We start from the raw sequence: 27,151 nt of genomic DNA on the forward strand, positions 1-27,151 counted from the left end.
TTTTATTTCTGTATTAGTAGCTGTTTACTGGGCTATAAATTGGGTAATTATAGTGTGTTTGTGTGAATCATGAGCCGTTTCCATTGCTGGTTAAATAGCATCCATTAAATAAAGCTTTGCAGTGCTATGTAGGAGGACACCAGAAGTGGGGGATGGGAACCGCATGTGAGAGCTGTAGAGGATGCCAAGCAGAATTTACTGACTTTTGTCTGCCGTTGGGTCCTAAAGCCCAAAAGCACAAGTATTGGCATTTGCCCCTAAAAATGTACCATTGTCTGTCCATTAGTTTCATGCGTGAGTATTGGGCAGATTGAGACCTATTTCATATCCTGAGTCTGGAAATTAAAGTTAGCAAAGAGCACTTCTACACCTAGGCTAACTCAACAAGGGAGGACTTGTTTTGTGTTGTCAATCATGGGATGGGACATGATTTCCCATTTTAGTCCTGTGATCCTCTTTCAAGCTGCCCATTTGTCTCTAATCGTTTAAAAGACAATTACCTTCAACTTGAGGGCACAGGTGCTCTGCAGTACAGCCATTCTTCTCTCTGCAAGTTTTGCAGATAATTGTTAGAAGTCATCTCTGTCTTGACAGTATGGTCTTATTCACTAATTAGGTTTTTACTTGGGCCACACATCCCATGATTCTATGTGGTTCTCTCCCAAGTTTTAAGGAGTCTCACACCAGGGGACTCCTTAAATTCGAGGACAACACCACGATTCGAGTTGTTTCGTTGGAAAAATCTGTGTTAAGCCTGTCTTTGTAACAAACTATGTTTACAGTATTTAACTTTTACACATAAAATTTGATTTAGCTGGGATTTACGTTTATTTTTTTTCCCTCGTTTGGTGTATTTTAATTAGCATTGGTATGGAAATAGCAAATTTGATGGCATTACAGGTCGTTTCAGAGGTCATTTGAGAGGGTTTGTATCATTCATCGCTGACACGGTGCCATTCGGTATCGATTCCATTTGATCAGGTTCCATTTCAGGTGCTTCTTTTAATAGAACACATCAATGAAAAGTCCACAAAGCATGGTGTTTGACTTCATATTCTATAACCTTCCCTTTCAAATAGACCAGGAGGTAACATTGTACCGAAGATGGTTTTGTGAATTACTTCCAAATTATTTGGATCACTGGCTGTGTTGGTAACAGTCCTGTTGTTGAGGATTGCACCACTTTTCACTTTTAATATTTAATGTAAATATATCTTGAAATGCTTTTGTTTATATGCAATGTATGAAAAAATCAGTGTGACTCAAACCTAAACATGCTCTCACTTCAGGGTCAGATCTGCAAGACTTTTGGATTCTTTGATTGGTTTATTAATGGATATGTTGGATGTGTAAATGCTTATGCAGTTATACAGCTGTAAATGCTCATACAGTTATACAGCTGTAAACAGGGTTGCCAACTCTCACGCATTGAGCGTGAGACACACGCATTTGACCGTTTTCACACGCTCTCACGCCACACTTCCGATATCTCACGCCGGAAAAAAAATCCCCCCCCCCCGCTCAACAACTTACACTCGCCACCTCCTCCAGGTTAAAATCTCACTCCAAGTGAACGTCAAAAGTTGGCAACCCTGGCTGTAAATGCTCATACAGTTATATAGCTGTACATACTCAGTTATACAGCTGTAAATGCTCATACAGCTCATACATACTTTGGTGATATAATGGCAGCTTGGACATCTGTCCTGCTGCTGAAGGCCTTTGCCTGTGTAGATCAGTACACGAGACTGAAGCAAGGACAGAATCAACATGGCTGTGCTTTTAACATCATGGCTGTGCTTTTACCTGTCATCTCTGTAAAAAGCTGCATGCAACGTGCTTCAATACATTCAGTATTTTTGTTTCCAAGCAAGCACATTTTATAGAAGTGCTTCACGCTTTGCCTTCCATGGGCTCTGTGTTCCATGTAATTAGCATTTTGATCAGCAGCAGTAAATGGTCTTTATTAGCATGCTAGCAAGAAGTAAACGCTAGCATACCATAAACAATACGCAAGTTGTACGGTGGCCAACTTCATAACTGATCATGTGTCTAGCTCATCCATGTACTGTACTCCTCTTGGGTTGCCTAGCAGACATACTGATCCTCATGCCATTTGCTTTATTATAGTTTGTAGCCAAAATTAATTAAGAAAGCAGTAGAGTAAGTCACATCAGACTCATATCATTATTATTATGATGCAATTGATATATATGTCGCTTTCTCGTGGGTCTATCTTGATTTTAATGGCCCTTTCATTTGAGATTAATAGCATTTTCTTTCTCATCAGTGCTTCACGTCTGTTAATGATCCATGCTTACATGTCTGCAATCACACCCGTAAATTTACACACTGAAATTACAGCTCAAGATTGAATCTGCTAGTCATAAATCTGTCATATAGACAGTGATTTTAATCACCTAGTTTGAAGATTAACAGTAAACAGCAGTATAGACACCCAAGCATTACAATGCTCAGGGGTGAACTGCGAGGTAAACACACATTTTACGTGTTAGAGGGGGAAAATATGGTATTCATGTAATAAAGCTGTAAGTATTTTCAGACTGGGTATTTGATTAGTAAACAAGGCTGACAGTGAACAGGAGGTTATATATGAAAAAAATGGAAAACAAAAAAAAAGGTTTGTAAAATTTTACACTATTGATGACAATAATCTGGTGAGTGCCTGTGTAGTCAGCCACGTAACACTTGGGTGCTAGTTTAAGAGGTCTGGCGTGTGTGTCCCATCTAAGGCAGGTGGTTGAGATTGCGTTGGTTCGGTTTGATCTGCTTCCTGAAACAGAGAGAACAACTCTGAATATTTATTTATTCTGCCCTGCCTGTGTAGATACACATGTACAAAAATATCCCAACATTCATTCAAAGCTCAGCATGTACCCCAAAAGGCTCTGCAAACGCCCTGGATCCGCTGTATAAAGGGTTCGGTATGGATAAGATGGCGGCGTTCCCGCTGCCTTTTGTGGTTGTGCCATCTTCACCCTCGTTCTGTTAATGAAACATGCATGTCTGTCATTACAAACTGTACATCCACAAAACCTTTTCCTACAGAACACATGAAATAGTTAGGTCTGTAAAGAGCGATGGGTTAAACTTAAAGGGAGATTTTTTTATTGCCCTCTTTGTGCCTCATCTGACGTTACAGTTGCCATGAAACTTTCTTGGGTTCATTTACTTCAAGCCTACATTCTCATGTTTATGTTCCCATCTCTTCCTGCGAGACTCCAGCATCATCAGAAACACAGGCTGTTTCTTCATGACAGAGGTTTTCAAAGAAAGCAAGTAGCTGCAAAAAAAAATCTGATGATCTAACTAACTAGAGCGCCATAGCATTACGATGCCACTACCACGTTAGTCCCACTTCTTCTCTCCCAGTGATCAGTCATCTCAATAACATCCAGTCAGCAGAAAGAGATCAGTGATGACCATGGAGCAGAATACTGAGAAATTATGCAGTGTTAAAGTGTCTCGTCTCTAACGGAGTCTTTTAAATTAAATTATGTTTTAAGTCGTATAATATGCAGCATTACAGATGTACTTGCCTTAAAGTACTGAAAGCGAAAAGCGTCGTTCCTGTGCTTCATGTAGTAATACACAGCACTGGCAACAACACCTGCGATCAAAATGATGATCAGGACGGTGGTGACAACAGGTGCGCTAGACTGTGAATGGACCGCTGATGGAGTAGAAGGAATGACCTAAAAAAAAAAAATACACCACCACCTTTCCATTAATGTAATTCTGATACTTTATTTACAATAGTCTGTAGATTTGTTTATTGCTAATCTTATTGTTTCATCTTTCATGACATATATTTGTCTACCAGCTGTGAACTGGAAAAAAACTAGGTAATAATCAGAAATAGTTTTTTAAAGGATGGACCACACATATACTGAAATTAACCGCACAGATGGGAACTCACAGTGACAGGTGGAGCTTTGAGAGGCGCCTGGATCACATGGATCAGCCCGTTTGTTGCTGGAACATTCCAATCTATTATTATCTGTTTATTCACCAGTTTGACTGGTGGGGAGTCCTATGGGAGTAAACACAGTGTGTATGTGTGTGGTTGTGTGTGAGTATATATATATATATATGAGAGATTATATTCTTCATAAAATATACTGTTATGTCTATGTAATATATAGCCTATATATTGCATTACACACACATATACAAACAGAACTCTCTTGTCTACTTTATAACACAATCTACATGAAAAATATCGATGGGTGGAGACTTACATCTTCCTGAGTACTGCTGTCCGAGGCGATTACTACTACAAGGTTATAGCCTAGGCGAGATGGGATTGTTGTGTTGTGCTTTAGATCCTCATAAAAGTGGAGGCTGTTGTTAGCGGATATGTGGTATTCCATGTCTCTCCATGATATAGTCTGATGATAAGTGATATAAATGTGGGTTATGACAAGAAACAGGAAGTTGCAGGAAGCCACAAATAATGCATGTTCTAGACACAGCAAGAGAACCCAGCTGCAGTGGGAGGTTTGGACAAAGCTTTTGCTTGTGCAGGAACATGGTTTGAGGATTGCAGAGAAATCACTTAGCATGGTACTGTGCTTTCAATTGATATGATGTTTCTCATTTGTTTCACATTTATGTGCAACAGATATGATGTGTTTACCGAACAGACAACTTGCCTCATTTGCAGAAAATCCTGCATCATGTGGTACAAAGACTGTAATGTTTGATGAACTGGTTGATAGGAGGTTCAGGAGAGTTTTTCCTTCTGGTGCAGCCTCTGCATACTTCAGCAAAGTCTACGAGAAGTAGAGTGTAATGGTAATGACATCGTGTACACTCCACAATGTGGTGCCTAAGCCTTTCAGAATGACCACATCTACTTACAGAATAAAAGACAGAGAAATTTGAATTGGTAGCAACAACAGATGCAAGATCGCCATTACAGAAGTCTCCATTGCCAATGTATCCGGGCCCACATTCACACGTCACCTCTGAAACGGCAAGACGAAACATTTGTGCTTTGCACAACAGCTCATTCAGCTCATTCTCTGCTTTATCACGTTCATCCATCATTTTTTCATATTACCTTTCATTCTGTAGCAGTAAGCATCATACAGAGAGCTTAAGTCAACTGGATCTTTGTATAATACTATGCCAACATGGTTGTCGCCACATTTCACAGAGGGAAAGCGAATTGGGTATCCCACTCTCTTGCCGTCTATCCATCCCGCCACACACAGGTGCATACCCAGCTGTGGCGAGAAAAGATGGAGGTTTTGTAAAGTTCCAGCATTCCTTGATGGCACTGCTGCTTGTGAAGAATATTTCCTCCATCAAGGCATTTAAAAAACAAGTGAAATGTTTCGACTCATTATGAGCACATTAATTTCAGTCAAGAACATGATTATTAGTGCCATCCCCCGAATCGAGGCGCGAAGTATAATATGAATGAATTGCCACACCCTATGAACGCTGACCAACAAAGCCAGTCCTGAGAAGGCCCTACCTGCTGGGCATCGGAGATCTGAGACAGAGTGGCGAGGGTGGCACCCTCAGCACTGCAGGACGCCTCTGCTGACGTGTAGTTCATCTTGTACTTCCCAGCTGGTGATCTCAGATGGAAAACACCTGCTGTTTTGGCTGAAGGGGAAAAGTGCAATTAAATATCAGTAAACCTAAGGTTGAAGTTTGTATCAGAAAACTGTACACATAAAGTTGTATAATTAACAAATGTATCAGTTGCCACAGAAAAACTACAGTACCTAAATATTTACATATGCTCACTGGGTGATTGCACATTTCTTGTTTAGGAGGATAAGGCATCACAGTAATAGTAGGCCTACTGTAACGGGTGCGAGGGAGTCGAGGATGCGAAGACGAGGTGCGTTCACAAATAGGCTACGTTTATTTGGCTTGACTCAGAACACGCTCACGACGTGTTTGAAATAGCAATCAACAAGGCTTGACACAGGACACGCTCACAGGGTATCGAAACAACAGGTGATCACACTTGAACAATACAGTACACACTCACAGCATGCGGGAACCACAGTCCAACACACAACAGTTTCACATTAAAACGATACGAACACACACACTATATACACGTAGCCTAACAAGCACCGTGTGAAACACATTAGTCTAATGAGACAAGTGAACACACACACACACACACACCCCCAGCCACACCCATGGACGTACATATAAAGACATGGACAACATTAACACACACCCGAAGGAAGGGGTTCGGTCTTGTAGTTGGATGTAGGAAACAGGTTTAATTCAGATAATTATTTGTGGAAATGGTAAATTAAAATAAAAAGAGTTCTTCATTTATCACACAGCAAAGATTTTATATTTTTATAAAGAAAATCACTTTTTTTCCAGATATTTTTCTATTCAAGTAACCACATACAGTCCAATAAAAATGGTTCAAAATAAATACCATTGTACTTACAAACAAAAAATATTCTAAACATTAAGAATCTACATTATGTATGCACCTGCCTCTTTATTTAAAACATCTTGTAGTTATGCTATATACACTAGCCAAAGCAGAGTTGTATAGTAACGAAGTAGAACTACTTCACTACTGTACTTAAGTACTAAAATGCTGTATCTGTACTTTACTGGAGTATTATTTTTTTCTCCTATTCCACTTTACTACATATTTTCCATCAGTTTAATATTTTTACTCCCAATACATTTTTTACGTGCTGTATAGTTACAATTATAAACATGTTAGCTGGCGCTGTCACCGGGTCAGGCGATCAGGCTGTCTTATGAGAAAACTGTGCATGTTCCGGTCGTGTCTCGTTTACTCTGCTGCTGCCTTCACTGAACACTTGAGCTTCGTAATCTAGGTTCACTTGACACGTTGTGACTGCCACAAGGGTCCGCGTGGCAAAAATGACGCAATCACGGTGGCTCCACCCATGGGGTCTCCGCGAGGTTGTGCACCTCTCGATTTTTGTGTGTGTGAAGTTACAAGGTGGAATTCATGCACTTGTACGGCACTTTGAAGGTCCATTTCAGTATTTTCCAGCACCAACTTAATTTACATATTTATACAAATACACATGTACCAATGTTCCAAATAATTCACTTTTTGTCTCATTAAAAGAGATGGGACCGTGTTTGGTAACAGTAGAAGAGCAGCATAAGTGCTGCATAATAAGCTTGTTGGCATTTTAATGTAGGCTACATATATTGGCACCTTCCACATCGAGTGATCGTAAGGAAGGAGACCACCCTGGCCCTACCTAGAGACAGTGTTTGCGTTTGCTGGAGTGAAAGTAAATTCCTATAGGATGAAGTGCCATCTCTGCCTCTCTAAAGAGGGTGAAATATTGGCCTTCAAAAATTCACCTTCGAACTTGAAGAAACACATCAATGTAAGTTACAAATATAACGCACAGAAGACACACCAGCTTTAGCTGTCAGTAAGCGCGAGTTAGGTTAGATATCTTAGCTAACTAACCTATTTATGTTCATGAAGTGCTGCAGTATTCACTTAACATTAGCTGGCAATCATAAAGGCGATGTCACGCCGAGTTGTGTTTTTAGCAACAGTAAGCCGTGTCTCTTTTCATGCTGACTAATCATGTGCCCATTTTTTAGTGTAGTGTTTTTATAGGGTAAGGGCATTTATTGAGGGTAAACGCAGGGCAGTAGGCTCACCCTTAGAATCCGACGGATGGATTTTACGTCCAAAATACACCTCGTTTTCTCAGCTAAATTAAGGCGAACTTAATTTAAGGCGAATCTACGACGTAGCGGGACACAGGTTATCTGTTTTTTGTGTACGAAGTGTTGAGCCCAGTTTTTTTAGTTCCTACTTGTTTGTGCATACAGAACACTTGTATTTGACATCTTTGATTTGTAATTGATATATAAAAACAATTGATAATCAAACTTTGACGGCTTTCTTTATTTAAATCAAAACTTTTTACTTTTGTACTTTTTACTTTCAGTACTTGAGTAATACATTTTAAAATGAACTACATGCAATACTTAAGTACAAAAAATGCTCAATACTTCTGTACTTCTACTTAAGAAAAATTTTTAAAGAACACTTCAACTTCTACTCAAGTCACTTTTTTGATAGAGTACTTGTACTTTTACTCAAGTATGGGTCTCTAATACTTTATAAAACAATGAGCCAAAGTCTAGACCTAGTTTAGCCAAAGTCTAGCCCTGTGTCATTGTACACAACAATGTACCTCCCTGTTAAATGCAACTCAGAGTGTTGCAGTAATAAATTGGTCAGTGAGTGCAGGTAGGCAGGCATCACTCATAGTGGACAGTTAGTGTTAGCTAAAACTGTCAGAGATAATGTGAACCAATGGCATATATGTTAATCCGGATTAGGCAGTTTGCATATTAGTACTAATTAAAGTCTTGGAACCAAGACGTAATAAAACATGAGTATGATATTTTAACAACCATCAGATTTTTTTTTTTTTTTTATGTCTGGAGTTATAAATGGCTAAAATCCCAAACTCCTGCCAAATTAGCATCTAGTAATAATGGTCCAAATCAGAAATAATTGAGTCTTACTGTGGAAATGCAAATCCCTGCATATTGCATTGGCATCACAGCCTCCATTCTCCTCTAGGCAGCGGTCGACTGGTGGTACCACCTTTTCAAGGCATTGGACTCCATTTCCCACGTATCCTGGGAGACATTCACACCTCCTCTCATTCTGCCAGGTGTAAATACATTTTATGAAATCTACGTAGGCAAATATCTACGCTGTTCTTAAAACCCAACCTCAAATGATATACAAAAAACAAATACAAATCATTGCACTCACAGGTCCAGTGAAGATGCAATTGGCAAAATCGCTACAACCACCATTATCTTCCTCTACGCAGCGGTTGATAGGAGAACATGCAAAGCCATCCCCAGAGTAGCCGGCTTTGCATGTGCAAGTGATATTGACACCAAACTGTGTGCAGTTAGCCTGTTCGTGACAGCCCCCATTATATTCACTGCAGAGATCAACAGCTGGAACAAAAATTGAAAAATATTTTTCAAACATTCCCATGACTCAAAGACAATTATTATATGTAGTTTCATATTTATTTTTACATACAATACAATAATTAATATGAAGATTCCATTAACAGATTTATTTTTTCAATTTTAAAACAGCTTTATGGGTGACAGAAATGATAAGAAGGTATGTACCAGTACAGCTGAGGCCGTCTCCTTCGTACAGAGGGTGACACACACACTGGTTGTCGGCGCGGCACACTGCATTAGAATGGCACTCAGGGGAACAAACGGGCTTGGTTTCTAATCAAACACATGAGGAGTCAGAATTGACTGTCACAACACAGATTATTGCTGTCACATAAATGAAGTCAGGGGCGCCTGTACCGATTTTGGATTCACATGATAATCCTGTCCAGCCCTGTTCGCAGAAACAGCTGCCATCGCCATCTTGGCCGTCGTCACACTTGCCATTAACGGTACAGTTACACGCTGCAAGACAGGGGCAATTAATTACTGTCCTGCAGTGGTGTAGACTTGTTTTATCTAAATAAAAACCACATGTAGTGTTATGTTCTTAACATACTTGAACGCACACAGAGAGTGAACTAATTAAGTAGTTTAATCGTAAACGGGCAAATACACACACGCAGCCGCTGTGCACTTTCAGTCCTCGTGTTCGACCTAAAACCAAACTACATATCCCATGAGGCTCTAGTATTACAAAGTGCACTACGGATACCTGTTTAGCTCAACGTACAAAATCTGATACACTACATATTCCTCCCCCTTAAATATGAAAGTTCTGAACATTGATTATACACTTGACTATATAACATTAACAACAGAATAGCAAAAACAATTCTCTTAAATGGGAAAGAGGGTAGACTGCCTCTATTCCCTGCTAAGTCCCAGGGGATTATTCTGCCCCATTCTTGAGGGTTAGCACTTTTATTTTACAAGTCAAGACGATCAGGTGGCATCCTGATCCTCGGTGGATTTCTTCTTAGGGTTGAAGTCTCTGAACCAACAGCAACATCAGAAGCTTGTGGAGAAGAAGCAAAAGAAGTCTTTGGCATATTCGTTTTTGACAGTTCACTAGCTAAAACCAGATCTGAGTCATCGGTCACTGCAGTTCCAGCAGGTTGACTTGAAAGTAACTGCTCAACATGTCTCCGCCAAACTTGGTTGTCCTGAGTGCCGACCTTATATGAAACGGGTCCAGTCCTTTGCAGAACAACTGCAGGGACCCACTTTTGTTTTGTGCAGTAGTTGCGAGCAAGAACATGATCTCCCTCTGAGAACTGTCGGTCCTTGGAACACTTGCTGCGTTGATTGACCTGGCTTTGTTGTTTCTTGCAAACGTGTGTTTCAGTAGGTGTGGGCCTCATCAAATCAAGTCGTGTGCGAAGCTGTCGTTTCATGAGGAGACATGCAGGAGATTCTCCAGTGGTGGCATGGGGGGTGTTGCGATACTTGAGCAGGAATGTATTCAAACGCTGCTTGAGAGGAGCTTCATGCTTTGAAGATTTCAGTGCATGCTTTATAGTCTGGATTAATCTCTCCGCTAGCCCATTCGTGGATGGATGATATGGACTTGAGAGCGTGTGTTTGATGCCATTATTCTGTAGAAACTCCTCCATCTCTTTAGATACAAATGATGGGCCGTTATCGGTAACGATTTGCTCTGGCAGCCCAAACCGTCCAAACATCTCCCTCAAAACTTGAATTGTGGCCTCAGAAGTGATTGTAGGCATGACTGAAACCTCAGGCCATTTCGAATGGGCATCTACAGCCACTAACAACATAGCGCCCTCTACTGGCCCCGCAAAGTCAAGATGCACACGTTGCCATGGGCTTTTTGGCCACTCCCATGGATGTAGTGGAGAACAGCTTGGTGTATTGCGATCTGACTGACATGATGGACATGATTTGGCGGTTTCCTCAATTTCCCTGTCTAGTCCAGGCCACCAAAAATAGCTACGTGCTAACTCCTTCATACGGACAATGCCACAGTGTCCAGAATGCAGCTCCTTTAACACTGATCTTCTCAGTTTGTGTGGGATGATCACACGCATGCCCCACAATAAACATCCAGCAGTGACTGTTAACTCCTTCCCCCGTGAAAAGTAAGGGTGGAACTCAGGTACATCTGCCATCGTTTGTAGTGACTGACCTCGTATAATGAAATCTAGCACCTTTGACAGTACCGGATCTGTTCTGGTTGCATGTTTCACCTGGAGAGCCGTGACAGGTGTGTTGTCCACCATCTGAAAGAAGAAGATTTTCTTGTCCGTACTCTGTGGACAATCAGGCAGGGGGAGCCTTGACAAACCATCCGCATTGCCGTGAGCTGATGATTTCCGGTATTTAATCTCATAGTTATGAGCGTTAAGGATGAGTGCCCAGCGCTGAAGTCTGCTCGCGGCCAGTGTTGGCAGACCCTTGTGTGATCCAAAAATGGATGTAAGTGGACGATGGTCTGTTAACAGTGTGAATTTGCGTCCAAATATGTACGTATGAAATTTCTTCACCCCAAAAATTATGCCCAGTGCCTCTTTCTCGATCTGAGGGTATTTAGTCTCCGCTTTACTCAGAGTTCTTGATGCAAAAGCAATTGGTCGATCTTCACCAGTTGGTAAGATATGAGACACTACAGCCCCAACACCATAAGGAGACGCATCACATGCCAGTTGAAGGGGCAAAGAGGAATCAAAGTGTGTTAACACTGTTTCATTTGTGAGTGCTGCTTTTGCTTTATTGAAAGCACTATCACACTCTCTAGACCATTTCCATGTTTTGCCCTCACACAGCAATTCATGCATTGGTTTCAATAAGGTAGCCAACTGGGGTATGAACCGGCCATAATAGTTCAGTAACCCAAGGAATGACCTGAGTTGGCTGGTGTTCTCTGGGGCAGGGGCATCTACAATGGCCTTCACCTTTGACGGCGCAGTATGCAACCCATCAGCATCAATGACATGGCCCAAATATTCCACTGAAGGCTTAAAAAAATTGCACTTATCTTTTCGTACACGTAGACCATACTCATCAAGTCGCCCCAGTACCTTGTCCAAATTGTACAAGTGCTCTGCATCATCACGCCCTGTCACTAAAATGTCATCAAGATAACACTGTACTCCTTGAAGGCCACTCAGGATTTGATCCATGGCACGTTGGAAAAGTGCTGGTGCTGAAGTAATACCAAATGGTAACCTGAGGTATCTGAACAATCCTCTATGAGTGTTAATCGTGAGATACTTCTGAGAGCTTTCTTCCACGTGCATTTGGAGGTATGCTTGAGAGAGATCAATTTTGCTGAATTTCTTGCCACCAGCCAGCCCCGCAAAAAGATCTTCAATTACAGGCAGGGGGTACTGTTCGATTACTAGCACTGGATTTACAGTAACCTTGAAATCTCCACACAAACGAACGGTGCCGTCTCGTTTGAGGACTGAAACTACAGGGGTCGCCCATTCACTGTGGGAGGTAGGTACAATCACACCTTGTTCCAGCAGACGATTTATATCAGCATCTACCTTTGGCCTGAGAGCATATGGAACACTTCTGGCTTTAAGAAACCTTGGCTGATGATCTGGATTCACCTGGAGCCTCACCTTTATGTCCTTCATGCTTCCCAGTTCATCTCTGAACACAGAATTGTGCCGTTCTAGCACTGTTCTCAAGCTAGGTTCTTCTGCTGATATTGATTGTACTTTTGACCAGTCCAACTGTAATTTCTCCAGCCACTGTCTTCCTAGAAGTGCTGGATTTCTCCCCTTAACCACATAGAGCAACAAACTTGCTTTCCGTCCATTTAGCTCCACTTGGACCTGCGCTTTACCAAGCAGTGGGACTGTCTCACCTGTGTAAGTCTTTAACTGGACATTGGAATGTTCCAGTTTCACATGGTATAGCTTCTCCTTGTAGAGTATTTCAGATATCAGCGAGACAGCAGCTCCTGTATCAATTTCCATGTTTATTGGATGCCCTTCTATTAGCACTGTGGTTCCATAAGCTGCAGAGCCCCCCTTTACTGTCAGTATCTTAATTGGCAGCGCATCATCTGTGTCGCTTTCACTGCTATTTTCTGGTGTCTCTTTCACACAGTGCACATCCTTCTTTTTATAATACGAATTTGGACGTTTTTCCCTCTCTGGTTTATTGTAATGAGTTCTACTCTTCTGTATAGAACTCTTGCAAACTCGTTCCACGTGACCCTTTTTATCACATTTATGGCAAATAAGTTCTCTTGCCCAGCACTCATTAGGTAGATGTCCAGTTTTTCCACACCGATAGCACGGCTTTGTCTTCGACTTATCCTGTCCAGCTGTAACACTATGCACTCTGGCTGAAACACCTAGCTGCTGTGCCTCTTTTGCCACTAATTCCATGGACAGTGAGATTTCAATGGCTTTCTTAAAAGTGAGATCAGCTTCAGTGAGCAACCGTTTCTGTATTGCCTCACTTCTCAACCCACACACCAACCTGTCACGGAGAGCGTCATCCAAGTTGTTCTTAAAATCACAGTGTTCAGTAAGTCTTTTTAATACTGCAACATATTGTGAGATGGTTTCCCCCTCATCTTGGTTTCTCTTGTGAAACCTAAATCTCTCTGCAATTTGCAGAGGCTTCGGTGAAAAATGTGAGTCCAGAACTCTAACAATCTCATCATATGACAGCGTACCTGGTTTCTGGGGTTGAACCAAGCTTCTCAGCAGGCCAAACACTTTTGCTCCCAACACACTGAGGAAAGTCGCAACTTTAACTTCATCCTTGATGCTGTTTGCTACTACAAAGAAGTCGAATCTCTCTGTGTAAGCTCCCCAAGTCTCCACTGACTCGTCAAACGGTCCAAACGCTCCCGTAAGCGCAGCCATTTTCTTTCGTTTTTTTTTTTTTTATATATACGTCAATCGCACCTGTGCAGCTAACGTTAGCCTCTCACAGCTCCAGCCGAGAATTTTTTTTTTTTTTTTTTAACGACCGCAGTAACGTGCAGCGCAAGTTCGTCAATCCTCGTCGCCAGTTTTCTGTTATGTTCTTAACATACTTGAACGCACACAGAGAGTGAACTAATTAAGTAGTTTAATCGTAAACGGGCAAATACACACACGCAGCCGCTGTGCACTTTCAGTCCTCGTGTTCGACCTAAAACCAAACTACATATCCCATGAGGCTCTAGTATTACAAAGTGCACTACGGATACCTGTTTAGCTCAACGTACAAAATCTGATACACTACATGTAGTAATTAGAAAAAATCTAAATAATTAAACCCCCCCCCCCCCCCCCCCCATCCCAAATTGTTAAACAGCTACTTAGCCAGAATTCCACTTAACAGTTTTGAACCATAATCAACAGTGCATCCTATTTGGCAGGAAGAGCTGCATTCAGATTGGATTTCAGTCACGTAATCACAGCCAATAATATTCCATTCGAATATGGGAGTCATTCAATACGAAGTAATTACTAGAAGCCACGAAGCCAAGCCAATCTGGCTGCACTGGACATGATTTGTCTGTGGTTTACATGCCACCTAGACAGAGTGGCAAACCCATAAACGAATAACGAGAAACTGCATCACAGCTGGCGAAGAATCAGAGTGTGCCACCATGAAGCCCGTTGGTAGTACTTGTAATGCAAAAGTGACAGGTCAATGCAAAATAGCCACATCTAAAATGAGGAGAATAGAAGGGGTGTGTCCTTGCATACGGACATTACGGGAAAATGCTACGTAAGAACACAACTGGCACACAAAAGCACAAATCAAAACTGCAGGGAAAAGGCTGCATTTACTGTCTGAGGAACTGATCAAAGCCACCCACAAAGACTAGACACTGGGGGCTCTCGGGAAAAGATAACGGCCACCTGCCACCAATCACTGAAGAGCAGCTCTGAGCTTTAAAGCCACACTTGCATGGGAGCATATGAGAGCTCAGTATCAAGCACAGCCAGGCGTGATGCCCTCAGGGCCCATCAGAAAGAGACCCAGTTTGTGCAGAAGAAACCTGATTATCATGCTTGAAGTACCAGCCATCATACACAGAGACTCCTACACAAACGGTGAAAATGACTACAGAGTCCAATTGCATCAGGCCACAAAGCAAAGAAGGGGGAGAAAACTTCTGATTTCATTTAAAAAAATTAGCTACGTTTTATGCTTTGCTATAAATTAAGCCAAAGATTAAGCTTCTTCTTCTTCTTCTCTCTCTCTCTCACTCTCTCTCTCTCTCTCTATACAGTGGGGAAAGTAAGTATTTAGTCAGTCACCAATTGTGCAAGTTCTCCCACTTAAAAAGATGAGAGAGGCCTGTAATTGACATCATAGGTAGACCTCAACTATGAGAGACAAAATGTGAAAAAAAATTGAGAAAATCATTTTGTCTGACTTTTAAAGAATTTATTTGCAAATAATGGTGGAAAATAAGTATTTGGTCACCTACAAACAAGCAAGATTTCTGGCTGTCACAGACCTGTAACTTCTTTTTTAAGAGGCTCCTCTTTCCTCCACTCATTACCTGTATTAATGGCACCTGTTTGAAGTCGTTAACAGTATAAAAGACACCTGCCCACAACCTCAAACAGTCACACTCCAAACTCCACTATGGTGAAGACGAAAGAGCTGTCGGAGGACACCAGAAACCGAATTGTAGACCTGCACCAGGCTAGGAAGACTGAATCTGCAATAGGCAAGCAGCTTGGTGTGAAGAAATCTACTGTGGGAGCAATAATCAGAAAATGGAAGACCTACAAGACCACTACTAATCTCCCTCGATCTGGGGCTTCACGCAAGATCTCAGCCCGTAGGGTCAAAATGATCACAAGAACGGTGAGGAAAAATCCCAGAACCACAAGGGGGGATCTAGTGAATGACCTGCAGAAAGCTGGAACCAACGTTACAAAGGCTACCATCAGCAACACACTACGACACCAGGGACTCAGATCTTGCAGTGCCAGACGTGTCCCCCTGCTTAAGCCAGTCCATATCCAGGCACGTCTGAAGTTTGCTAGAGAGCATTTGGATGTTCCAGAAGAGTATTGGGAGAATGTCATATGGTCAGATGAAACCAAAGTAGAACTATTTGGTAAAAACACAACTCGTCGTGTTTGGAGGACAGTGAATGCTGAGTTGCATCCAAAGAACACCATACCAACTCTCAAGCATGGGGGTGGCAACATCATGCTTTGGGGCTGTTTCTCTGCAAACGGACCAGGACGACTGGTCCGTGTACATGAAAGAATGAATGGGGCCATGTATTGTGAGATTTTGGGTGCAAACCTCCTTCCATCAGCAAGGGCAATGAAGATGAAACGTGGCTGGGTCTTTCAGCATGACAATGATCCCAAGCACACTGACAGGGCAACAAAGGAGTGGCTTTGTAAGAAACATTTCAAAGTCCTGGAGTGGCCTAGCCAGTCTCCCGATCTCAACCCCATCGAAAACCTTTGGAGGGAGTTAAAAGTCCGTGTTGCCCGCCGACAGCCCCAAAACATCACTGCTCTAGAGGAGATCTGTATGGTATGGCCAACATACCAGCAACAGTGTGTGCCAACCTTGTGAAGACTTACAGAAAACATTTGACCTCTGTCATTGCCAACAGAGGATATACAACAAAGTATTGAGATTAACTTTTGTTATTGACCAAATACTTATTTTCCATTATTTGCAAATAAATTCTTTAAAAGTCAGACAAAATGATTTTCTCACATTTTGTCTCTCATAGTTGAGGTCTACCTATGATGTCAATTACCGGCCTCTCTCATCTTTTTAAGTGGGAGAACTTGCACAATTGGTGACTGACTAAATACTTATTTTCCCCACTGTATATATATATATATATATATATATACATACACTACCATTCAAAAGTTTGGGGTCACTTAGAAATGTTTTTATTTTTGAAAGAAAAGCAGTTTTTTTTTTCAATTTAGCTAACATTAAATGCATCAAAAATACACTGTATACATTATTAATGTGGTAAATGACTATTCTAGCTGTAAACATCTGGTTTTTAATGCAATATCTACATAGATGTATGGAGACCTATTTCCAACAACCATCACTCCAGTGTTCTAATGGTACATTGTGTTTGCTAACACTGTAAGGAGGCTATAGGATATTTAGAAAACCCTTGAAAACCCTTGTGCAAGTAGGTTAGCACAGCTGAAAACAGTTTTGCTGATTAGAGAAGCTATAAAACTGACCTTCCTTTGAGCTAGTTGAGAATCTGGAGCATTACAATTGTTGTTCTGAGAAATGAAGTCTATTCCATGCGAGACATTGCTAAGAAACTGAAAATTTCCTACAATGGTGTGTACTACTCCCTTCAGAGGAGAGCACAGACAGGCTCTAACCAGAGTAGAAGGAGAAGTGGAAGGCCCCGCTGCACAACTGAGCAAGAAGACAAGTAAATTAGAGTTTCCAGTTTGAGAAATCGACGCCTCACAGGTCCTCAACTGGCAGCTTCATTAAATAGTATCCGCAAAACGCCAGTGTCAACGTATACAGTGAAGAGGCGACTCCGGGATGCTGGCCTTCAGGGCAGAGTGGCAAAGAAAAAGCCATATCTGGCTAATAAAAGAAAAAGATTAATATGGGCAAAAGAACACAGACATTGGACAGATGAAGATTGGAAAAAAAGTGTTATGGACAGATGAATCAAAGTTTGAGGTGTTTGGATCACACAGACGAACATTTGTGAGACGCAGAACAACTGAAAAGATGCTGGAAGAGCACCTGACACCATCTGTCAAACATGGTGGGGGTAATGTGATGGTCTGGGGTTGGTAAAGTGGGAGATTTGAACAAGGTAAAAGGGATTTTGAATAAGGAAGGCTATCACTCCATTTTGCAACACCATGCCATACCCTGTGGACAGCGCTTGATTGGAGCCAATTTCATCCTGCAACAGGACAATGACCCAAAGCACACCTCCAAATTATGCACAAACTATTTAGAGAAGAAGCAGGCAGCTGGTGTTTTATCGGTAATGGAGTGGCCAGCGCAGTCACCAGATCTCAACCCCATTGAGCTGTCGTGGGAGCAGCTTGACCGTATGGTACGAAAAAAGTGCCCATTAACCCAATCAAACTTGTGGGAGCTGCTTCTGGAAGCATGGGGTGAAATTTCTCCAGATTACCTCAGCAAATTAACAGCTAGAATGCCAAAGGTCTGCAATGCTGTAATTGCTGCTAAGGGAGCATTTTTTGACAAAAGCAAAGTTTAAAGTAGAAAATTATTAAAAAAAAAAAAAAACATTATTTCTACCTTGTCAATGTCTGGACTATATTTCTATTCATTTTGCAACTCATTTGATAAATAAAAGTATGAGATTTCAGGGAAATCACAAAATTGTCTAGGTGACCCCAAACTTTTGAACGGTAGTGTGTGTGTATATATTAGTGGTGGGCCGTTAACGGCGTTAACGGCGTTCGTTAATTTGATACTCTTATCAGGCGATATAAAAATTATCGCCGTTAATCTATTCTTAAAGTTGGGTTGGGAACTGGGTCAAAATGGGTAAGCAAACTATGATGACTTTCAACTTGATAGTTTAGTTCGGCTGTATTCCTAACCAAATTGCACAGTAGGGGCGAGAACGAGTTTTCAAACCTGTGAATTACAAATCGTATGTGTGTTTATATGGATGCGGCCACGAAGTCGCCAGGTTTGCTTCATGGAAAATTCATTTTTAGGAACGTAAAGTGTTACCGGAGCGGAGCTCAGAGCGGTCGTTTTCTGCATGGTCCTAGTGCTAGATTTGTCGCTATTTAAATATTTCTTTTTAACCATTAAAACTGCAGAGGACCAAAACTGGCTTTTGAAAAAGTCCCCCCTAAATTACATCCGTGAGGTTAAATGTACTAAATGTTAGCTTACATTTCAAATATCATGTTTAGCTGAATAAACATGTTATCAACCCCTTTTAATGTACAGTATGTAGGCTTACAAATTCATGTTTAACTGAATAAACGAGTAGCCTACATTTTATTGAGCATGTTTTTTCTTCAAGTATCAAAGTAGAACAGGTTCCTCAAGCAGTCATTGATGCATTTTGGAAACAGGAGATGAGCCCCTGGTCTAATGCACCCTCTGTATTAAGAAACCCTATCTCAAAAACTGACTTTTAGTCATTACTTGGGTAGCACGCATATGAGCCATTTTAATATAGATTAATCTAGATTAATCTAGATTAATTTCAAGATTTCAGTGAGATCAATCTAGATTAAAAAAATTAATCTATGCCCACCCCTAGTGTGTGTATATATATATATATATATATATATATATATATATATATATAAGGTGTGTGTAAATGCCATTAAATCTCGGGTCTATGAGTCTATGACATGCAACTGAATTTTGTATAGAAACCACTGAAGGTGTAGCCTTTGTTTATGGTACCTGTGCAGTTAGAACCATAATGGTTTGCCTCACACTGTCCACACGCTGTGCCAATAAAGCCAGGATAACATTTACAAGTTCCAAGCCCATTCTTCCCATCATCACACTCTCCGTGTCCTCCACAGGGTGTCTCCAAGCCCCCAGGACACACTACAACAAAAGCATACAATACAGTCACATTACTATCATGTTTTAATACTTCTCAAATCATCAGTCTCTGTTACTGCACGGTTCTGAACAGAGTGGAGAACATTCTCCATTCTCACCTTCACAGTCTCTTCCATAGTGGTTCTTGCAGCATTTTGAAATCCATGACGCTTTCATGCACACTTGGCTGCAGCCAGTGCTGCCAAAGTGAGAGGGGAACTGGTCCTCAAAATGTGAGTAACTATAGTGGGCAAAGCCAACATGGCGTCTATACCCGTAGTCCCAACGCGGCTTGCAAATCCTGGTTATGTTCTTTGGAGAAACATTGGCACAGAAATTCAGTCCAATTTTTTATGTCACACCCTGAGATATGAAAACCTGATTTCTCTACCATTTCCCAACCACAGCTCTTATGCCTATGATACTATTCATGAAAGGCAGTAGGATGGTTCTTCAGCAAGGTTTAGCCAAACTTGAATGTTTAAACTGATTACGCCCATTGTGGGGCAGTAATGGGAGCACATTTTCAATGTGAGCACATTGTAATATATAGATTTTTGTGCCACTGTTTTTGCTCATAAAATACTCATGAGAAAAATCAGCCAGGCAATAAAGGTAATGCATTTCACATGAACGTGCCTCAGTACACAGAATAGACACGCACAGGTATAAATTCACTGCCTTTACTCTCAGGGACAATAAAGGGGCATGGCGAAGGCGCGGGATCGACAGGACAGCACAGGACACGTTGGATCATCATTCTTCATGGTGATGGAAGAGTAGTACTGAACTACTGTCTTTGAAGCAAAAAATAATAATGTAACTTAACTAAGAATGACATGGGTTACCGTTTTCGTGGTTCCAAAGGGACATCTGGGTGGGCGGAGACATGTTCCACAGCGTCCCTGGTCATATAGTTGCCATTGAAATATACACACTTTGTATATACTTTAAACAGCTTAATTTTAATAATGATCAACAATAACTGTAAAGTTCTCTTACCGTAATCTCTGTCATTGCAAAATCATCACAGTGCGCCCCTATGTTAGGTGGTTCAAGCACCTTGTCAATCCCATAAGCAATCCCTGACTTGAAGAGCAGGTGGCGCTCTACTATTTTTGCATCATTCCCATTAATTAAAATTTCACCCTAAAAATTGTAATCAAGAATAAATTTCATTCAGCTTGAGGTCTTCTAGAACATAATGCATTCAAGAGCTAAGATTTGACAACAAACTGCACATAAAAATGTTTTTTGCTTGTCAAACAAGAACAAACTCACGATCAAATTTTTGTTGCAGCTAAATGTCAGTCTGGACCCGTACATTGTTCGGACATATTGCTCAGTCGGCAGGGAACAAGCCACCATCTATTACATCACAAAGTATTAAGACAATAAACAGGATTACCTTAAAATGCAACCAAACTTACTCTACTGTATGACATACTGTGGTAGAGCAAGTAGGCTACAATTTGTCATTCAAAGTAGACAATTAAAAAGTAGTATAACAGGGGTACGTGATAATACAAGCAAAACAATTATATGGATGATATATTTTTGGTTTGGCATCAAAGGGATGTTTAAGGTTAGGTGCTGTGGTCTGATAGGTACCAGACAAAAATTGGTTGAGATTTGAGGCAAGTGCAAACTAATGTTGTTATGTCCGTCATGGACAGTTTTGGTTATGGTTGAGAAAGTAAACACAGCCGTAACATTGACCCTGTTATCATTTCACATATCTTATGTGATCGTTTGAAAATCCAAGATCTAAGTTAATTCAGAATGTGAATTCAGTTTAGAGTTCTGAGTCGTGATGTAGTTGGGGACAGACTGCTGTTTCAGTACTAGAGGACAGCAGAGACAGCATTTTAGTTCAGGACCTTGGGTCAGCTGTCTTTTTAATCAAATATTCCATTACACCCTACTGACCTATGACGGTAGGCCAAAATAATCTCACTTACCCGCTGGTCACGAACGATGTGAACTTTCATGAAGGCCGCAAGCTTGTCGCGGTGGTCCTCACTGTACAGCCAGTTCTTCTGTTCATCTGGGAGACTGTTGAAGGCATCATCAGTGGGCCAGAACATAGTGAATGGATGAAATGCTGCATGCTGGACCATGTCCATCAGGTTCGTGTTCTGCCATCAAACCAAAGTTCAAGAGAATCAAGTGTGAATATACGAAGAAACATTTCACATAAAGAATATATACAAGTCAAAAACATGTTGCTTTAGCAATGACTTACAACCATTTAAGAGGTTCCATCTTAAACCTAACTCCTGGAATGAGGTATAATTCAGAGATCTGTCTAACAATTTTAAATGCCTTTATTTGTAGAAGAAAAACAGATTAACTCCAGTTCTAAAATGGTCAGAGCAGGACATGCTCACCTGGATCAACCTGCTGAACATGGAGTATCCAAACGCTTCCGCAGCTGCAGTCAGATTCTCCTGAAATTTACACATAAATACTGAATTATGAAATGGAAAGGATTCTGATAGTTGAACTTTGTTAAATGAGTGAAGATGCATACGTTTGTCTGAATCTTTGCAGTCTGGTTTGTGAGTTCATATGGGAGAAGGACTTTGTCGATGAAATGCATAACTCCATTAGAACATTCAAAATCACTAGTGATGATTTTTGTGTCCTTGTTGATATATACAACACCCTAGGAAAATAGATATTTTAGATAATGATATAAGATATAATGGAAGAATAAAGAGGAAAAGCTTTAATTTTGTGAAGTCACTACTGCATTACAGTCATGGCCAAATGTTTTGAGAATGATACAAATATTAATTTTTACAAAGTCTACTACTTCAGTTTTTTGACTTTTATTGCAAAGTCAATATTTGCCTAGAAGATGAACTTTATTCCCCAAAACACATTTCAACTTCATTGCAGCCCTGCCTTAAAAGGACCAGCTAACATCGTTTCAGTGATTGCTCCATTAACACAGGTGTGGGTATTGATGAGGACAGGGCTGGAGATCAATCTGTCATGATTAAGTAAGAATGACACCACTGGACACTTTAAAAGGAGGCTGGTGCTTGGCATCATTGTTTCTCATGGTTATCTCTAAAGAAACACGTGCAGTCATCATTGAACTGCACAAAAATGGCCTAACAGGGAAGAGTATCGCAGCTAGAAAGATTGCACCTCAGTCAACAATCTCATCATCAAGAACTTTAAGGAGAGAGGTTCCATTGTTGCCAAAAAAGCTCCAGGGCGCCCAAGAAAGACCAGCAAGTGCCAGGACCGTCTCTTAAAAGTGTTTCAGCTGCAGGATCAGGCTAACAGCAGTGCAGAACTTGCTCAGGAATGGTAGCAGGGAGGTGTGAGATACATCTGCACGCACTGTGAGGCGGAGACTCTTGGAACAAGGCTTGGTCTCAAGGAGATCAGCAAAGAAGCCACTTCTGTCCAGAAAAAACATCAGGGAAAGACTGATATTCTGCAAAAGGTAGAGGGAGTGGACTGCTGAGGACTGGGGTGAAGTCATTTTCTCTGATGAATCCCCTTTCCGATTGTTTGGGACATCTAGAAAACAGCTTGTTCGGAGAAGATGAGGTGAGCGCTACCACCAGTCTTGTCTCATGCCAACTGTAAAGCATCCTGAAACCATTCATGTGTGGGGTTGCTTCTCAGCCAAGGGAATCAGCTCTCTCACAGTCTTGCTTAAAAACACAGCCATGAATAAAGAATGGTACCAGAATGTCCTCCGAGAGCAACTTCTCCCAACCATCCAAGAGCAGTTTGGTGATCAACAATGCCTTTTCCAGCATAATGGAGCACCTTGCTCCCCAGATCTTAATCCTATTGAGAACTTGTGGTCAATCATAAGACGGGTGGACAAACAAAAACCTACACATTCTGACAAAATGCAAGCATTGCTTGTGCAAGAATGGACTGCTATCAGTCAGGATTTGGTCCAGAAGTTGATCGAGAGCATGCCAGGGAGAATTGCAGAGGTCCTGAAGAAGGGTCAACACTGCCAATATTGACTTGCTGCATTAACTCATTCTAACTGTCAATAAAAGCTTTTGTTACTCATAATATGATTGCAATTATATTTCTGTATGTGATAAACATCTGACAAATACACATAAAAACCAGAGGACAGCAGATCATGTGAAAATATAATATTTGTGTCATTCTCAAAACTTTTGGTCATGACTGTAGATAACATCTGCAGAGCTTAAATGAGTAATACATCATTTTTTCCAGAGATTTCTCTCTGCCTTTATACCGATGCCTAATAACATGGCTGTATCAGATCTTGTACTAGATCATTTAGAGATCTTTTTAAACATGCCCATCTCCATGTGGAATTTGTGCACAGTAGAGTACAAACTTTTTCAGTTGGTCACTTGAAAGCGATCTGATTTTTCATCTCATGTGAGCTGAACTTTGTAGAAAATTATAATAAAATTCACTTTCATAAATATTTTTTGCTATTTTATTGTGGTAAAATAATAGAATTCTCAATTAAAAGGTGTTTTCCAGGAAATTGATTGCACAAAATTGCACAAAATATTTAGTTTTGCTTACATCTTGTACACTGAAGTTCAGTACATGGCCAGAAGCAGCAACCACACGTGTGACAGATTTCAGATCTGATTCATACAGTTCTTGACAACCTACAATGTGGTACCTCAGCAGGTCTGGGGCACGGTTTTTCTGCAACCACAGCTCTATCTGCATGTATATGAGCAGAACAATTAATTATTTCACACTGTCAACAAGAACAACTGGTTGTATTGATATTAAGAAGAGTAGACAATAATTCATTTTTACACAGTATATTTTGCTTATTAATTTGGGGCATTGTGTAATACTTCAACTCATACAATTGTCCACATACTGTTTGGTTGAACAACATGAAGGCATATGGAAGTGTAAAATCCACTCCAAATTCCCTTTTTGTAACTGACTAGAAACATTAAAGAGGAAATCATACCGAGACGTTTGCAATGTAGTCTGTGTGAGGGACGAATATGGTGAAGGGCCCTTTACCAAACAAATCCCTGACTTGTGCCGTCTAAAAAAAAATCGTTTACTGTTATTTGTAAATCTTAATTAAAACATATTTGAAACAGTCATGGTTAAACGTAAAGCAGCTGGTTGTGTGAAGTGGCTTTTGCTTACAGCAATATTCCTCCGCAGCCAGGCTCCGCCCACTTTGTGTAGGAGTTCCTGGCTCAACCAATTAAAGGGTTCATATGAAAAGTAAAAGAGACCATGTCAGAAGGCCTCGTCTGTGACCATTACTATCCCAACTCCCTATTGTTTCCCCACATTCGTCTTCTTCGTTCTGTGAAGGTCACTCACTCTGCTGACAGTCCCAGCACACTGGAAGCCGTCTCCTTTGTAGCCTAAGTGACAGGAGCAGTTCCTCTCCCCTGGCCCCGTGAATCGGCACACAGCGTTGAGGCTGCACCCGCCGTTATTCTGCAGCACAGATCCACACAGCTTAGGGTTGCACATCGTTAGCTCTAAAGACATTTCAACCATGTACTATGACTTGTCTCTCATTTATTTTATAAGAGGCTTTGTGTTCAAATTAAAACAATATGTGCAACTAATGTGATATGTTCTTTCATTTTGCTCTTGGAGAAATTATTCCCAATGTCCCTGATAGCCAAGCAAATACATTTAACCTCTATACGAATCTGTTAACACTGACCACATTAATTTGTGAAACCAAAATAGGAATCTGTGAAAATTACTAATTTCCCCAGTCTACTTAATAAATGAAGGCCTCGCAATATGCAAAAGATAGAAAACATGGTAACTGTTTACATGAAAGGTGTTTAGATAACATATTAATAACATCTTCAATAAATATGCTATAACATAAGAGAGCTAACTGTCATGCCAATTTTGGCTACCAGAGGGGGACACAGGGCAGCTCCAGGCAATCAGGGCAATTAGTCACACCTGCCATCCTTACCACTTAAGAGCAACTCACGTGCTCTCCTCTGCTCGTTCCTTATTATTCAGTGTTTCGGCCAAAGCCAAGGCCTGTGTTTCAGTTATAGACCTCATGGCCCATGTTTCAGTTACAGACCCTGTCCTTTTCCTCAACCCCTTGCTAGAGTTTCCCCAACTCCTGAGATTCCTTCCTCCATCTCTAGCCTGCTCAGATCTTTGGTGAGTTTTCTTTTCCATTTGCTCTGGCATTTCAAGTCTGCCTTCCCTGACAGCCTCAGTGTTTGTGTTCTGATCTCCCCCCTAACCCCGAGAGCAGCAGTGCTTATCCTGTCTTGGGCCTTCCAGTTTTCTCTTTGAATTACCTACTCCTGTAGCTGTCTAGGTCCAGTTAGTGCTGGTTCCTGGACCTGCTGTTTAGCTGCTGTTTTAAAAGCTCTCCAGCTGTTCTACACTTGGATCATCAGATCAGTTGGTGGTTCTTGCAGTTTGTCCTGGTGTCTCACACTTGGAGACCTGACACCCATCTGCACTTGAGACGAGTCCTCCAAGACGCTTCTCAGGTATGTTCACATAAGCAGGAGTCTGTGTGTTTTGAGGCCCTGTTTGTGTTTGATATTCAAGGCTTGACATGAAAATGGATGTGTTATGTAATATTTATGTGTTCCCAATGTGTTATATAGATAACACCTTTAAAACGTGTTAATGAATAGTTTAAAAAGTACCAACCAACTTTTTGTCTTTCTGCTGTGGTTAGAACAAAATGTGAAAAAAAAAATGAGAAAATCATTTTGTCTGACTTTTAAAGAATTGCTAACCTGTTCCTCATGTTCCTGTTTTACTTCCCATTGGCTCTGTTCAAAATAGACTACTACATACTGTATACTACATTTAATTTATACTGTGTACTGGACACTGTAGTAGTACTCGTAGTAGTATGCAGTATAATATCTAGTTTGCAACAAATGCAGCTCATACTATGAGGTTACGTTAATGTACGAAGACTCCAACCACCAAAAGATTAGTTCTTAGATAGATAGATAGATAGATAGATCTTTATTGATCCCTTTGGGAGGTTTCCCTCAGGGAAATTAAGAAAAATTAGTTTCTGCCCCTTATTAGTTTTAGGTGTTCCTTGTTTTATTATTGTTAGCCCATGTATTTAAGTCACCTTTATGTGTTATTTACATTCTCATTGTCTAAATGTTTGTTCATTTTCTGCCTTGTAGCCTGTTTGTTTCTTTACTGTTTGTGTTTTTACCTTTGTGTTCTGTTCATTAGCCTTAACAGAACTTATGCATTCTGGTTATGTATCTGTTCATGGATATTATGGGTTTTTGACCTTGGAATGAACTATGGATTTTGATTATGGATTTGCCCTCAATAAAGCTCAGTCTTCTCAGCATTTACATCAATTGTGCTGCATTATATTACCCTAAAGAAGTGAAGACCCTGGAGCTTACAGCTACTAGTTCTTTCTGTTACCCTGTTAGATGGCCTTCATTTACCCTAGCATGTGTTTTCATGGACTGTCTCGTACCTTTAAACACAGGTTAATCGGAGTACATATACGTCCTCGATCAATGAAGCCAGTTTTGCAAACACAAGCAGCCTGGAATAAGAGAATATAGCAGTCAGGCTCCCACGTCATACTTTCTTAATCCACAGG

General features: G+C 40.8%; 1 protein-coding gene across 4 annotated transcripts in view; it reads right to left on the reverse strand.

Moving 5' to 3' along the window:
- Window positions 1–2,371: 2,371 nt before the first annotated feature.
- stab1 (stabilin 1) overlaps window positions 2,372–27,151 on the reverse strand; it is a 60,878-nt gene continuing 36,098 nt past the window's right edge. For 3 of the 4 annotated variants that reach the window (XM_077009173.1, XM_077009165.1, XM_077009181.1), the window contains 26 exons: window positions 27,023–27,094; window positions 24,883–25,002; window positions 24,700–24,747; window positions 24,512–24,592; window positions 24,103–24,249; window positions 22,085–22,219; window positions 21,942–22,001; window positions 21,513–21,689; window positions 20,833–20,919; window positions 20,554–20,700; window positions 20,400–20,456; window positions 19,671–19,863; window positions 19,405–19,554; window positions 9,385–9,489; window positions 9,193–9,300; window positions 8,816–9,009; window positions 8,560–8,704; window positions 5,507–5,640; window positions 5,087–5,252; window positions 4,885–4,991; window positions 4,677–4,796; window positions 4,263–4,412; window positions 3,941–4,054; window positions 3,561–3,716; window positions 2,899–3,006; window positions 2,372–2,794 (listed from right to left, as the gene is read on the reverse strand). In XM_077009173.1, the coding sequence (XP_076865288.1) occupies window positions 2,717–2,794; window positions 2,899–3,006; window positions 3,561–3,716; window positions 3,941–4,054; window positions 4,263–4,412; window positions 4,677–4,796; window positions 4,885–4,991; window positions 5,087–5,252; window positions 5,507–5,640; window positions 8,560–8,704; window positions 8,816–9,009; window positions 9,193–9,300; window positions 9,385–9,489; window positions 19,405–19,554; window positions 19,671–19,863; window positions 20,400–20,456; window positions 20,554–20,700; window positions 20,833–20,919; window positions 21,513–21,689; window positions 21,942–22,001; window positions 22,085–22,219; window positions 24,103–24,249; window positions 24,512–24,592; window positions 24,700–24,747; window positions 24,883–25,002; window positions 27,023–27,094 (3,159 nt within the window). In that variant the 3' untranslated portion in view covers window positions 2,372–2,716. Of the gene's footprint in view, window positions 2,795–2,898; window positions 3,007–3,560; window positions 3,717–3,940; window positions 4,055–4,262; window positions 4,413–4,676; window positions 4,797–4,884; window positions 4,992–5,086; window positions 5,253–5,506; window positions 5,641–8,559; window positions 8,705–8,815; window positions 9,010–9,192; window positions 9,301–9,384; window positions 9,490–19,404; window positions 19,555–19,670; window positions 19,864–20,399; window positions 20,457–20,553; window positions 20,701–20,832; window positions 20,920–21,512; window positions 21,690–21,941; window positions 22,002–22,084; window positions 22,220–24,102; window positions 24,250–24,511; window positions 24,593–24,699; window positions 24,748–24,882; window positions 25,003–27,022; window positions 27,095–27,151 lie in introns of those variants that run through there. The other variant, XR_013131839.1, reaches the window with a different exon arrangement.

This window comes from Brachyhypopomus gauderio, chromosome 1 (genome assembly GCF_052324685.1).
Source record: "Brachyhypopomus gauderio isolate BG-103 chromosome 1, BGAUD_0.2, whole genome shotgun sequence".
Lineage (NCBI taxonomy): Eukaryota > Metazoa > Chordata > Actinopteri > Gymnotiformes > Hypopomidae > Brachyhypopomus > Brachyhypopomus gauderio.